At 41.8% G+C, this 15,191-nt stretch overlaps 2 protein-coding genes across 4 annotated transcripts in view; one reads left to right on the top strand and one right to left on the bottom strand.

Moving 5' to 3' along the window:
• Nucleotides 1-8,132, bottom strand: part of LOC128689452 (uncharacterized) — a 76,156-nt gene extending 68,024 nt beyond the window's left edge. Inside the window, exon 1 of the mRNA XM_053777771.2 lies at nt 8,012-8,132. The gene's annotated coding sequence lies outside the window, so the exon portion shown is untranslated. The remainder of the gene's footprint in view (nt 1-8,011) is intronic.
• LOC138852359 (uncharacterized) overlaps nt 1-14,513 on the top strand; it is a 192,686-nt gene extending 178,173 nt beyond the window's left edge. The window contains exon 9 of one of the 3 annotated variants that reach the window (XM_070082437.1): nt 14,125-14,513. In XM_070082437.1, the coding sequence (XP_069938538.1) occupies nt 14,125-14,146 (22 nt within the window). In that variant the 3' untranslated portion in view covers nt 14,147-14,513. Of the gene's footprint in view, nt 1-8,125; nt 8,160-14,124 lie in introns of those variants that run through there. The other 2 variants (XM_070082439.1, XM_070082438.1) reach the window with 2 other exon arrangements.
• Nucleotides 14,514-15,191: the final 678 nt, after the last annotated feature.

The raw sequence follows: 15,191 nt of genomic DNA, 5'->3' as shown, positions 1-15,191 counted from the left end.
GGAGGCAGAAACCATACATAGCTTTAAGACGAGGTATGACAAAGTTCAGGAAGCAGAGAGAGGACCTAGTAGCGATCAGTGAAGAGGCGGGTCCAGGAGCTGAGTCTCGACCCCTGCGACCACAATTATGTGAGTACACACGCACGCACGCACGCACACACACACACACACACACACACACACACACACACACACACACACACACACACACACACACACACACACACACACACACACACACACACAGTGTCCCTGTTCGCAGACGACGTGAAGTTAATGAGGAGAATTAAATCAGATGAGGATCAGGCAGGACTTCAAAGAGACCTGGACAGGCTGGACACCTGGTCCAGCAACTGGCTTCTCGAATTTAACCCCGCCAAATGCAAAGTTATGAAGATCGGGGAAGGGCAAAGAAGACCGCAGACGGAGTTTAGGCTAGGTGGCCAAAAACTGCAAACCTCACTCAAGGAGAAAGATCTTGGGGTGAATATAACACCGAGCACATCTCCGGAAGCACACATCAACCAGATAACTGCTGCAGCATATGAGCACCTGGCAAACCTGAGAATAGCGTTCTGATACCTCAGTAAGGAATCGTTCAAGACACTGTACACGGTGTACGTCAGACCCATACTGGAGTATGCAGCACCAGTTTGGAACCCACACCAGGTCAAGCACGTTAAGAAATTAGAGACAAATTAGAGAAATTTGCGACAAGGTTAGTTCCAGAGTTAAGGGGAATGTCCTACGAAGAAAGGTTGTGGGAAATCGGCCTGACAACACTGGAGGACAGGAGGATTAGGGGAGACATGATAACGACATACAAAATACTGCGTGAAATAGACAAGGTGGACAGAGACAGGATGTTCCAGAGAAGGGACACAGAAACAAGGGGTCACAAATGGAAGTTGAAGACTCAGATGAGTCAAATGGGTGTTAGGAAGTATTTCTTCAGTCATAGAGTAGTCAGGAAGTGGAACAGTCTGGCGTGTGATGTAGTGGAGGCAGGAACCATACATAGCTTTAAGACGAGGTATGATAATGGTCATGGAGCAGGGAGAGAAAGGATCTAGTAGCGTTCGTTGAAGAGGCGGGGCCAGGAGCTGAGTCTCGACCCCTGCAACCACAATTAGGTGATTACTTACACACACACACACACACACACACACACACACACACACACACACACACACACACACACACACACACACACACACACACGACATGACGGAAGGAATAGACTCCGAAGTGTCCCTGTTTCCAGATGATGTGAAGTTGAGAACTCAGTCGGACGAGGACCAGACAGAATTACAAAGGGATCTGGACAGGCTGCAGGCCTAGTCCAGCGACTGGCTCCTGGAGTTCAACCCCTACTAAGTGCAAAGTCATGAAGATTGGGGAAGGGCAAAGAAGACCACAGACGGAGTACAGTCTAGGGGGCCAGAGACTACAAACCTCACTCAAGGGAAAGGCTCCTGAGGTGAGTATGACATGGGCACATCTCCTGAGGCGCACAACAACCAAATAACTGCTGCAGCATACGGGCGCTTAGCAAACCTAAGAACAGCATTCCGACATCTTAATAAGGAATCGTTCAGGATCCTGTACGTTGTGTCCGTTAGGTCCATATTGGAGTAAGCAGCACCAGTTTTGAACCCACACCTAGCCAGGCATGTAAGGAAACTAGAGAAAGTGCAAAGGTTTACAACAAGACTAGTCCCGGAGCTAAGGGGTATGTCCTACGAGAAGAGGTTAAGGAAAATCGACCTGACGACACTGAGAGGAATCGACAAGGTGGACAGAGACAGGATGTTCCAGAGATGGGACACAGCAACAAGGGGTCACAATTGGAAGTTGAAGACTCAGGTGAGTCACAGGGATGTTAGGAAGCATTTCTTCAGTCACAGAGTTGTCAGGAAGTGGAATAGTCTGGCTAGTGAATACACAAATGGTATATAATATGACAAGTTGATAAGTAAGACACACATGCGACAGTTAAGTATATTCCGAAACGTTTCGCCTACACAGTAGGCTTATTCAGTCGAGCACAGAGGAGTTTAGCAGAAGCATTAGAGATGTGAAGGCGATGTAATCAGTCCATCACCCTTGAAGGCGTAGTTTTGAGGTGGTCAGTCCCTCAGCCTGCAGAAAAGTTCTGTTCCATAGTCTGGAACAGTGTGAAGTTTAAGCAGCAGTATTGAGATTTATATACTAAAAGAAAGGAGGTCACCATTTAGAGAACACTTCCCTCTCAAATCTTTATAGACGTTTCGCCAACCAGTGGCTTTATCAATACAATACAAGGACATAATGTGAAGAATTGTGTATGCAAAAGATGGGGTAATTATTCCCTCAGCCTGTGCTTCAGTTCCTTCAAGACTACGGTGCTGTTCCAAAAAAAAAAAAAAAAAAAAAAAAAAGCTGAGGGACTGCTTACCTATCTTCTGCATACACAATTCTTCACATTATGTCCTTGTATTGATAAAGTCACTGGATGGCGAAACTTCTACAATAAAGATACCCAGATGTTGCACATGTGTTTTAATTTTCATCTTGTCGGTATTGTATACCATTCTTGTACAAAATTGCTTATGTCGCTATTTATACCCTCATCTGTGTCGTTTATGTAAATATGTTTCTCGTATGGGAGGGTTGAATATGGTATCACCATACCATTTAGAAGCAAATGTATAAGTTTTGGAATAAGGTTGTCTCTTTTTCTACTCCCACTCCGCATGAAGTCAATTTATATATATAAAAAAATAAAATGCAGGCCTAGTGGCGCCTCGTCTCTGTTGGTAGTCACAGTGGCGACACGTTGAGCTTTGTTATTGCTGTTAATGTGACACTAACGGCGAGAGAGAGAGAGAGAGAGAGAGAGAGAGAGAGAGAGAGAGAGAGAGAGAGAGAGAGAGAGAGAGAGAGAGACCGAGAGACCGAGAGACCGAGAGACCGACCGACTGACTCCAATGGATCAGCATTCGGTAGGATCTCCGTCGCCTCTCCTGTACACGTACTGTGTGACAAAACACTGAAAATATCAGAGGGACTTAGGAATTAACAAAATTGTTACCAGATTATACTAACGAAATTATGAGAAACTCGTCTGCTACACTGGCAAATTATGAAACATTTTCCAAATATATGGATGAAGAAATGCTAAGAAACTGTTTACAATATGTTGAAAAAAATGGTATGAAATACCGAGAAGTTGATGATTAAAACACGTGTGCAACAATTGGGTATCTATTGCTGAAACTGTTCGCCTACACGGTAGGCTTCATCTTCATTTCACTACTACACCTGCTGCCTCTGTACTTGACTGAAGAAGCCTACTGTGTAGCCGAAACGTTTCAACTATAAAGATACCCAACTGTTGCACATGTGTCTTAATCATCTGCTTACCACATAATGAATATGCAGTGATAGTCTGGTGCCCACATATTAAATAAACACATAGATAAGTTAGAAAAGGTCCAAAGAACCGCTGCAAAATTGCTGAGTTACATATACGATCATATGATGACAGGACAATAATACTTAAGATTCTAACGTTGGGGAGAGACATGATAACCACATACAAGGTTATAAAAAAAAAAGACATGAAAGCATATATTTCTTAGTACCTGCAGGAGGGATAACAAGGGGCAACATTTGTTAAGTGAAGGGGAACTAGAACGGTAGAAATACTTGAAAATTTTCACCTCACAGAGTCGTTGACCAGTGGAATGATTTAAACCAGGGAGTAGTAAGTACTACAACCATTGAAAATTGAAAGAAAAAAAACTTTCGTTTTTCTTTTTGGGTCACCCTGTCGCGGTGGGATACGGCCGGGCCGTTTATTATGTATCCCAAAAGATTACAGAGGTACGTCCAGACTCCAAAGATAGCTTATTGATTCAGTACCACTTGTTTGTGGTTACAATAATATAAAATACTGTTCGTGAAGGCTAGTACAACAAACGGGGATTAGAATGAAATTAGCTCAGAGGCACCCATACCACCGTATGTCCTCGGATCAAGGTAAAACACTGAGCTCTGCTGGGTGCTTGATTCTTTTAGGACTGCATGGTCCTGTGGGTTAGAGCATCATGTGATTTTTGTTCACCATAAGGCGGGGCAAAACGACATGGGTTTGAATCCTCGGCTAGTCCCAGTGTTGTTATATATATATATATATATATATATATATATATATATATATATATATATATATATATATATATATATATATATATATATATTTATTATTTTATTTTATTATCACACTGGCCGATTCCCACCAAGGCAGGGTGGCCCGAAAAAGAAAAACTTTCACCATCATTCACTCCATCACTGTCTTGCCAGAAGGGTGCTTTACACTACAGTTTTTAAACTGCAACATTAACACCCCTCCTTCAGAGTGCAGGCACTGTACTTCCCATCTCCAGGACTCATATATATATATATATATATTATATATATATATTATATATATATATAATATATATATTATATATATATAATATATATAATGTGTGTGTGTGTGTGTGTAGCAACTACATAGAGGTTATATTACATTGTGACGTGGATATATGCTGTTGTTTATTATCATGTCACTGCGAAATTATCAACACGGGTATTTTATACTCCCACATTAACTATATTACAGAATACTTGACACATATAACGGAGGCAGGTGGTAGCCTTAATGATCCTGCTAGTCGATATAATTAAGATGTATTACCTAACAAACAAAGACACGAAAATACGTTGCAGAACAAGCTTCACTCTGTGTAGAGCTTTGAAGAAGCTCTACACAAAGAGAAACGTTGCCCAAATTAAAGGTTCTGCATCTGTTTCTTCGTTATTGTCGACAGCGCATTTGTATCCTGGAGGGCGAGACAGGATGTTGTATCCCTGGAAAATTTCAAGAAGTTGTCGTTATTAATACTTGTATGAGGATCATACAGCACGTGGAGGCTTAACTCAAGGACTACAGTGGAAATAAATCACTTTGTCTGACTTGTTTGGGTTATCCTAGGTAATTTACACATAGTGTACTATGTATGATCATTTGTGTAATTGTAATTATGTTTACCCGTACCTAATTGAACTTAGTTGCCAGTGGAGGCTAAACAAGGTACATAAAGTTTATAAAATTGATACAGGTAAAGCCAGTTCTTTCTTAGTTTCTCTCTCGAAAGATATTGGTTGTAGAATTAGTAGTAGAGCTTGTTAACCTTCCGGGAAAGGCAATAATTGTACTCGCCTAGTTGAGTCTGTGGGAAAGACGATTGCTTACAGTTCAGGACAATTATTATAGGAAACGTTTCGCTACTGGTGGCTTCTTTAGTCCTAATACAGAGATAACTGAGAAACGAATATATGTAGTGGCAGGAGTCAGGTGGAAAGCTACGAGCGTAGTGGTAATAGTATTATTACATAAGTGTCTTTTCCACAACTTGTCGGTTTCACCATACCATTTCTCAGTCCTTGAGTCAGCTGCCCTCATACGGGACCAGACTCCACGAACCTTGCCTTCGCAGGAAAGTGGAGCGATCCAGCACACTAGAGCTGTACCGCAGAGTGGATCAATACAGTCACAAGCAAGCGGGAGTGAACCGCATCGGTACTGTCACGTCAGCTGATGGCCTGACCTCTGATGGGCCAGACGTGACTCTGAACCGATGTAAATTACGGCTGGTACAATTATGGGTATGTACAATATAATAGTATATCTGGAACAAATCACCGATGGGGAAATTTGTGGCACTTGAAATAAATTTATAAATATAACATGGACCAGTAAACTAATCAAGGACCAAAACATTATATAGGTTAGCACAGCACACATGGACCAAAACAACGCACACGGACCAATACAGTGAGCACGGACCAATACAATGAACACGGACCAATACAGTGAACACGGACCAATACAATGAACACGGACTAGTACAATGAACAACGCACATGGATCAGTACAACACACACATGGAATACACACATGGAACAATACAACATTCATGGAATAATACAACACACATGGAACAATACAGCAGAAACATGGACCAATACAACGCACATGGACCAATACAACACACATGGAATAATACAACACACATGGAACAATACAGCAGAAACATAGAACAATGCAACACATCACACATGGAACAGTACAACACATGGAGCAATGTAACCCAGGGAACAATACATCACACATGGAACAGTACAACACATGGAACAATGTAACCCAGGGAACAATACATCACACATGGAACAGTACAGCACATGGAACAATGTAACACATGGAACAATGCAACACACGGAACAATGCAACACATCGAGCAATACATCGCACATGGAACAATATAACGCATGGAACAGTACAACACGGAACAGTACATCACACATGGAACAATATAACGCATGAAACAGTACAACACGGAACAGTACATCACACATGGAACAATATAACGCATGGAACAGTACAACACGGAACAGTACATCACACATGGAACAATATAACGCATGGAACAGCACAACACAGAACAGTACATCCCATATGGAACAATATAACGCATGGAACAGTACATCACACATGGAACAATACATCACACATGGAATACAACACACATACCTGGAGGCATTCCGAGAGTCAACGCGGGGTGACCAAGCTTTACGGTGGATCAGGGTCTGATCAACCAGGCTGTTACTGCTTGCCGCACGCAGACCGACGTAGGAACCACAGCTCGGCTGGTCAGGCACTGATTTTAGGTGTTTGTCCAGCTCTTTGAAGATAGCCAGGGGTCTATTGGTAACCTCCGTTATGTATACTGGGAGGCAGTTGAACAGTCTTGTGCCCCTGACATTTACTGTGTTGTTCCTTAGCATACTTATGGCACCCCTGCTTTTTATTGGAGGGATGTTGCACTGCCTGCCGAGTCTTTTGCTTTCGTAGGGAGTGATTTCGGTGTGAAGATTTGGGACTAGTCCCTCTAGGATTTTCTAAATGTATATTATCATGTATCTTTGTCGCCTGCGTTCAGAGGACTACAAGTCAAGGGCCTTCAACTGCTTCCAGTAATTTAGGGGCTTTGGGAACGGGCTGTGGCTTGTATGTCGGTCTGCGTGCGGCCAGCAGTAACAGCCTGGTTGATCAGGCCCTGATCCACCGCGAGGCCTGGTCATGGACCGGGCCGCGGGAGCGTTAACTCGGAATGCCCTCCAGGTATGTGCGTTGTATTCCATGTGTGATGTATTGTTCCATATGTTGTATTGGAACAATACACTATACATGAAAATACATACATGGGACAATACATCAAATGGAGCATACAACACACATGGAACAATGCAACACACATGGAACAGTGCAGTACTCAGAACAGTGCAGCACACTACACTTGGACCAACACAACACGCACAAGGAACAATACAACCCACATTTGGACCAATACATCACACTGAACAATACAACATACCAAATGGAATAATACCACACATTTAACAATACAACACACACCACACATGGAGCAATACAACACCACATGGGATACAACACATTTAACAATACAAGTCACACCACACCTGGAGCAATACAACACACCTGGAGCAATACAACACACACCACACCTGGAAGAAAAGTATCAGTACACAGTTATCAGAACAACAACACAAGAGTATATCTGATAATCATCACTCACAGCGCCTCGAAGTAGAACAAAGATTGGAGTAAACTGGTGAGCGTGGATCACAAGTCTTCCCTGAGTATAACACGGCTCCTCCAAACATTCTCACCCAATTGCCACCAAAAGTATTTCCAGAGATTTCACGTTTAGTGACACAGTTACTTTCATCGTTTCGTCCATTTTTAGTTCCCTCTTCATATATATATATATATATATATATATATATATATATATATATATATATATATATATATATATATATATATATATATATATATATTAATGCTTAATTACTCGTATCTGTTAAAAATAATTGAATACTTTTTATCTCCATTTACCTTATTTTGTGTAATTTCCAGAGAAATATTGTTATTTACTGCATCACTAAATCCAATGTGTTGATTAAATTTTGTAAGAGTTGGTGTTTGTCAGTATGTTTTTTTTTTCCCCAGTTTGTGTTTACAAACATAGCACACGTGTCCGTCCCTCTTGGCTCCTCAGCACGACCGTCCCCTCCCACGTCAGGCAGGGGAGTGCCAGCGACTTAAGAATCCGCCTTACTTATAGCTGAGGAAGACTGAGGGGAATGGAGTTTCCAGAAAGCAAGTGTAAAAGAAACTTGTATATGGAATAAATATTGCTTAGATTATATTAAAATTTATTTTGTCGCGTAAATTGTCGTCTCTTTAGTTATCGCATGAAAATAAGTCACTTAGACTTTTTTGGGGGTTATCGTATTAATTTACACTATTTATGATTATTGTATTTATGTGTACCTGTGCCTAAATAAACTTACTGACTTAAAGCTTCAGTTCATTGAATTCTGTTGAAAAGTAAAAAGTGTAATAATTTATGGAAGCAGTTCCTGGTTTAGCTTAAGTATGGTAGAGTGCGTGTTTGCTGTTATGAATAATTGTGAAAGCAAATTTGTTGTCCACCTTCCCTAATTAGCAGATGTGCTGAAGAGTCTGTTGAAGGTGGAAGCGCCGCGGCCCGGTCCACGACCAGGCCTCCCGGTGGATCAGGGCCTGATCATCGACGCTGTTACTGCTGGCCGCACGCAATCCAACGTACGAACCACAGCCTGGCTGATCCGGCACCGTCTTTGGGTATCTGTCCAGGTCCCTCTTGAAGACAACCAGGGGTCGTCTTCCCGTAATGCCCCTTATTGCTGGTGGGAGGCTGTTGAACAGTCTTGGGCCCCGGGCACTTACTGCGTTTTCTCTTAGTGTACCAGTGACGCCCCTACTTCTCACTGGGGGTATGTTGCATCGCCTGCCAAGTCTTTTGCTTTCGTATGGAGTGACTGCTGTGTGCATATTAGGGACCAGTCCCTCCAGAATCTTCCAGGTGTAGATTATGATATATCTCTCTCGCCTGCGCTCTAGTGAGTACAAGTCAAGTGCTTCCAGGCGTTCCCAGTAGTTAAGGTGTTTGATGGAACTTATACGTGCAGTATAAGTTCTCTGTACATTCTCTAGCTCTGCAATTTCACCTGCCTTGAGTGGGGATGTTAATGTACAGCAGTATTCCAGCCTAGAGAGAAATTATTTAAAAAGCATCATCATTGGCTTAGCATCTCTTGTCTTGAATGTTCTCATTATCCATCCTATCAATTTCCTAGCAGATATGATAGTGGCGTTGTTGTGATCCTTGAAGGTGAGGTCTTCGGACATTACCACACCCAGGTCCTTCACATTCCTTTTTCCGCTCTATTGTGTGATTGGAGTTTGTAGTATATTCAGTCCTAGTTATTATCTCCTCCAGTTTTCCATAACGGAGTAGTTGGAATTTGTCTTCATTGAACATCATATTGTTCTCTGTTGCCCATTAGAAAACTTGGTTTATATCTTCTTGGATCTTTGCTGTGTCCTCAGTGGATGACACTCTCATGCAGATCCCAGTATCGTCTGCAAAAGATGATACAGTGCTGGGGTTTACATCTCTGTCTATGTCTGATATGATAATAAGGAACAGAATAGGTGCGAGTACTGTGCCTTGTGGGACAGAGCTCTTCACTATGGCAGCATCTGTCTTCAAGAAGGCGCTGGACAGACACCTAAAATCCAGACGGGCTGTTGTTCCTACGTCAGTTTGCGTGCGGCCAGCAGTAACAGCCTGATTCACGAGTTTAATGACTCTCTGATCGCGGGTTCTATCCCCGCCCGTGGTATGGTTAGTAACAGCCTGGTTAATCAGACCCTGATTCACCACGAGGCTTGGTCTCAGACCGGGCCGCGGAGGCGTTGATCCTCGAAGTCCTCTCCAGGTATTATCCAAAATATTACTTGAAGTCTGGCAAGTGGACACCTTCCAGTTGCTAGGGTATGTGTGTGTTAAGTTCTATATCTCACTAATGGAACAACCCGGCGTTGTCCCAGAAAACTTTATTTTTTATATTACAGACAGTGGCGTCGTGAAAAAAAAATGCTACCTTAAATGGTAACTTTAAGATGTTTTCATATGAAGTTGAAGTATGAATGTTAATAAATATTTGTTTTTATTGATTCAAAATTCAATTGAATTCTTGATTATTGAGCACCAGGCCCTGTGGCCTAGTGGTTAAAGCTCTCGCTTCACACGGTGAGGGTCCGGGTTCGATTCCCGGCGAGGATAGAAACGTTGGGCATGTTTCTTTACACCGGTTGTCTATGTTCCCCATCAGTAAAATGGGAACCTGGGAGTTAGTGGACTGGTGTGGGTCGCATCCTGGGGACAAAACTGACCTAATTAGCCTGAAATGTTTTGCATAACAAGAGGCTTTCTATATAGTAGTATGTTATTGATGTCAGCTAGACCTGTATATGTACTTGTAGGTTTGTCTGGTTCGTCAGAAAATAGGACAAGTGTTTCCAGACGTGGGTCTTAGATGACCCGCCGTTGGAGCTTTTGGTCATCGGACCGAGGCCTTCCGCTGGCTTACCGGTCCACCCCTTTAAAAAGTATAGTCATAATTATGACCATTTTATATATGGTATGTACTTGTAGAAATATTAATAATAAAGATATAATGATATTATTATTAATTTTTCAATTAATAAAAAGTAAAGGTTTTATATTTTTTTATTTAATCTTGAGACTTTCTGGAGTAAGTTTGAATTAGTTATGAGCAAAGTGTTGAGATGTAGTAATTACTGGGACCATTAATTCCCCTAGACTAACTACTTCATTGTAAGCCTCTTTTAAGCTTTATAAAACTCAGTACTTATGTAGTAGTTTTATTTTTTAATTCTTCTTACATGTAAATGTTAATTACTTTACAGTGAGTGAAAATCAAGCCCTGGAAATTCTTTTCCAAACCCACATAATGGAGAGCGTAAAAGCTCTAAGAATTCTAATGAATCCAGATTTACATATCTGACAGTAACCTGGTTTAGTATTATGTCGTGTTTCTGGCAACGATCTGGGAGAGACTCATTGGACGGAGTAGTTGTCGAGGAGGGACCACCGGGACGAAGTTCTGCTTTACTAAGTTTATTTACGTACAGGTCCACACGAGTACAATTATCATAGATAGTAACATATGTGTACATTACCTAGGATAACCCAAAAATGCCTAAGTGACTTATTTCCATTGGCGTCGTTGCACTACCCAATATTTAGCAAAGGGAATTTTTATTTTAGTAATGACAGCAGCTATTATACCGAGGACAGATTTTATCATCAGAATGCATTTCACAGTCATGAATTTGAGAAATAGTGTGTTAATATAATTGTATGTTAACGTCTGGCTGTGATACATCATTGTACCCAGCAGGAAGATAGACGATGTCACTGCAGATTCACTGTTGTGTATTCCAGGGGCAGATTTTTTTTTAGTATCAAACACTCTTGTCTAACATAGTTTCAGAAGTCTCTCAAATACTTTTCCCACCAGGATTAAATTAACAAAGATAAATAAGAAAAAGGTGCCATGCTATATACAATTAAATAATATTTAGCTCTAATGGATAAATTTTTCTTGGGGAATTTTTTTTTATATGATAAGCAATGCTTACCTTGCTGCTTATGAGTACACGTCCCTGATTATAAATGTAAAAAAAAAGTTAATGAGAAATGTTCTTTAGTAGTTCTCTTGGTGGTTTCTAAAGTCTTCTTCCCCGCTCCTGCCTTGTCAGGTGGTAGGTGTTGGGGAGAAACACCCCTACCCACCTTGTCAGGAGGCAGATGTTGGGGAGACATCCCCACCCACCTTGTCAGGAGGCAGATGTTGGGGAGACATCCCTACCTTGTCAGGAAGCAGGTGTTGGGGAGACACCCTCACCCACCTTGTCAGAAGGTAGTGTTGGAGAAACCACCCACCTTGTCAGTAGAGTTCTTTCCTGACGGGTCTAAGAGCGAGGGCAGTGTTGACTTTGCTGAGGTTATCAGGTGAGTCCTCTGTGTTTGCTGCAGAGCTCAGTGCAATCCTCGCTGTTGTCAGTTCATTGTGCACTTACATTCCTAATGTGCTCTGCTTGCCCTGGCCCAGTATGTTCCTCTTCACCCTGTGGTGCTAAAGACCATGGAGGCATCTCCATGCATGGCACAAGGACGCCTGGGCCATGTTTGTCTCGGGAAATGAACTGGCAGATGCCGAGGCTAATCCCTCAAGGAAAGTTCCTTGATACTGGTGAGGGGCTCTCGATCTGTTCTCCAGTTCCCTGAATTAAACCTGAATACCTTCCATCCCCCCCGCACATGCGCTGTATAACCCGTACGGGTTTAGCGCTCCCCTATAATAATAATCTTGATGTTAGTGTGTTTGGATTGCGGCTTTAATGTGGTCTTCTATAGTCGATCAGTTAAATGTCTGTGTATAATACTGAGATACACTTCTGGCGTATGTGCATTACGTGATATACACATATCTGAATATATCACTGGTGCCTGGTGGCTAAAGCTCTCGCTTCACACGGTGAGTGTCCGGGTTCGATTCCCGGCGAGGGTAGAAACACGGGGCGTGTTACCTTACACCTATTGTCTATGTTCCCCATCAGTAAAATAGGTACCTGGGTGTTAGTGGACTGGTGTGGGTCGCATCCTGGGACAAAACTGACCTAATTTGCTAGAAATGCTCTGTATAACAAGCGGCTTTTTATATAGTAGCATGTCACTGATGTCAGCTAGACCTGTATATCTTGTAGTTGTGAAGTGGTTATTAAAAGTTTGTAAGTGTTAACAGCGAGGAACGATGTTGGGGGGGGGGGGGTAACCATCACGTTCCCTGCCTGACAGTGTATGGCTAGACTTTGTGGTTGGTGAGTGGATGTTGTGTTCTCCAACCAGTGGTTATTTCACTGGTAAGGACGGATTTTCTTTATGTTTAATGGAAGTATTGTATTTTATGGTGCACTCAGTAAGGAAACCTTGCTCCTCCGTTTGATGTTATTGAATTGTTCAAAGATAAATTGCTTTACATGGCATTCCGTGGCTCTGTTGATAGCACACTCGCCTCACAGTGTGTCCATGGTTCAATCCCCAGCATGGGTGACATATTGGCTGTTTCCTTACACCTGCTGACCCTGTTCACCTAGCAGTAAGTAGTTACTTGGGTGTTAGTCAACTGTTGTGGGTCGTATAGTGGGGGACAAGATTAAAAAGCACCCCAATGGAAACACGCCCCTTTCAGTTAACCCCTTATTACACACTCCCCTTCCCGCCTCACTTCACAGTCCTGTTTCACCTATTAACTTCTAACTTCTTTCCATTCTGGTAGACCAGAAAGGTTTAATCAGTGGTTTTATCCTTCCAAATCCCCTCAATTCCATTTATCGGGGGTTGTGTCGTGTTGTTGACTGCCTGACCTGGTCTGCTGACTCAGCCATTTTTAAAACTGAAGGATTAAACGCCACTTACAACCTGACTTTCCTTGAGTTTATAGATATATTTGGCGTTTTCTGCTATGATTCTCTCACTGTACACTGGTCAGCTGAATATAGGTCAGCTACTAACACATTAACCTTGTCTGTTTAACTATTCACTTCTTTCCCACAACTGGCACTGAGGGATAGCCGACCTATAACCTTGGAGTTTTGTATTGTAGATTTGACGATGTCTGCTGTGTTTCCCTCTCGTTAACACTGGTACGGGTGATATGATGGTGGTACAGTGATATGATGCTACTGTCAGTACAGATGAACGTCAGTAAAGATGAGAATTTCGCTTCGCTAGTTGTACGTCTGGCAGTAGCTGGATGCCGGTCAGCCATGTTTAAATGTTCAATTCTTTCCCTCGTTTGGCACTGAGGGGAAAAAAGTCCTACAGACCTGTCATTTCCTTGGAGTTTTGTTGATCAGGTTTTCTGCCATGTTGTCTTCCCGTTGAACACTGGTGCAGTTGATATGGAGGTCAGTTATTTCAGTGAGTAGGATTGCAAATGAGCAAGGAGGCTTTAGAGTGGATAGGGTATATGTAGGTGTTAATTGCAGCCTTAATGAACCATATGAATTACATTGTTATTAATTTTCAGGTTGGACTTGAAGTTCTTGTGATAAGTGCCTCTCCAGATGTGGCCACCAACCTCTTTGCTGCCTCCACCCATCTTGCATCCTACATACCTGCACCACCAGTGTGGAGTCTTGCCAGGCCTTTCATTACACAGCACAAATTCAACAATCACTGGACTCAGGATGCAGAGTGGGCAGCAAGTAAGCACAATGAAACTTCATTATAACTGACTAATGGAGGGGAGGTGCTGGTTAACAAGAATCCATATTATCAAAATGCTAGGTAATCTGCAACAAAAAATAATTTTAAAGATTTTGCCCCACACATAGCACCTTTTGTTTGTGGGTTTACCCCAGTTTAAAGGTTAAAATATTTAGGATTGGTGTGTTCTGGTCTGATGAAGATTTATTATTTGGTTGTTTAAGCCACAATTTGTTAATTGTTTAAACCAATAGTTTCTGTACATTAAGTGGAAAAATAGTGGTGCTGTTTTTGCTGCTGCTTGAGATAGACTTTAAACTCTCAACAACACTATCATACTTGGAGAAAGACTTGGTTTATTTTGCATTTGTTCCTATTTACTCATTAAATAACTTTGGGTATGGATTTTCTTGCAATTACCTGAAAATGCCTTTTCATATCAGCTTCAAACTTTCGACAGCAGTGTGTTCTAGTAATCCCTTTGAGTTTAATTAAAAAAGTCGATTGGATGCTGTAATAGCAAGTTCAACCTCCCCTCATGAAAAGAAGTCCATGATTAGTATAGAAAACTGCAGAAATGACCCAGTAAGTCTGGAAAAGTGATTAATCTCATTTGATAGTGTTTGGTTAGGTTGAGCTTGAAAGGGGCCTTTTAAGTGTTGCTGGGGGCCTTTGAGGGTGTTCATAAACGTTTGAAATTGCTGATGTATGTATATTTGCAAAATCCTACATTACATTTGTTTTAAGGTGTAACACTCCTCAAAACGGGAAAATAAGTCATTGTATATTGGGTTATACTAGGTTAATTATTTGCTGTAGTATATGTGGGTTCAAGGAAATGTCCTAGGGTTGTATAAACACTGTGTCCATAATACCTGTGTACCTTCT

The sequence above is a fragment of the Cherax quadricarinatus genome, chromosome 7 (genome assembly GCF_038502225.1).
Source record: "Cherax quadricarinatus isolate ZL_2023a chromosome 7, ASM3850222v1, whole genome shotgun sequence".
Taxonomy (NCBI): Eukaryota; Metazoa; Arthropoda; class Malacostraca; order Decapoda; family Parastacidae; genus Cherax; species Cherax quadricarinatus.
Note: the sequence above shows the minus strand (reverse complement) of the source record. Positions and strands in the feature narration are given on the sequence as shown.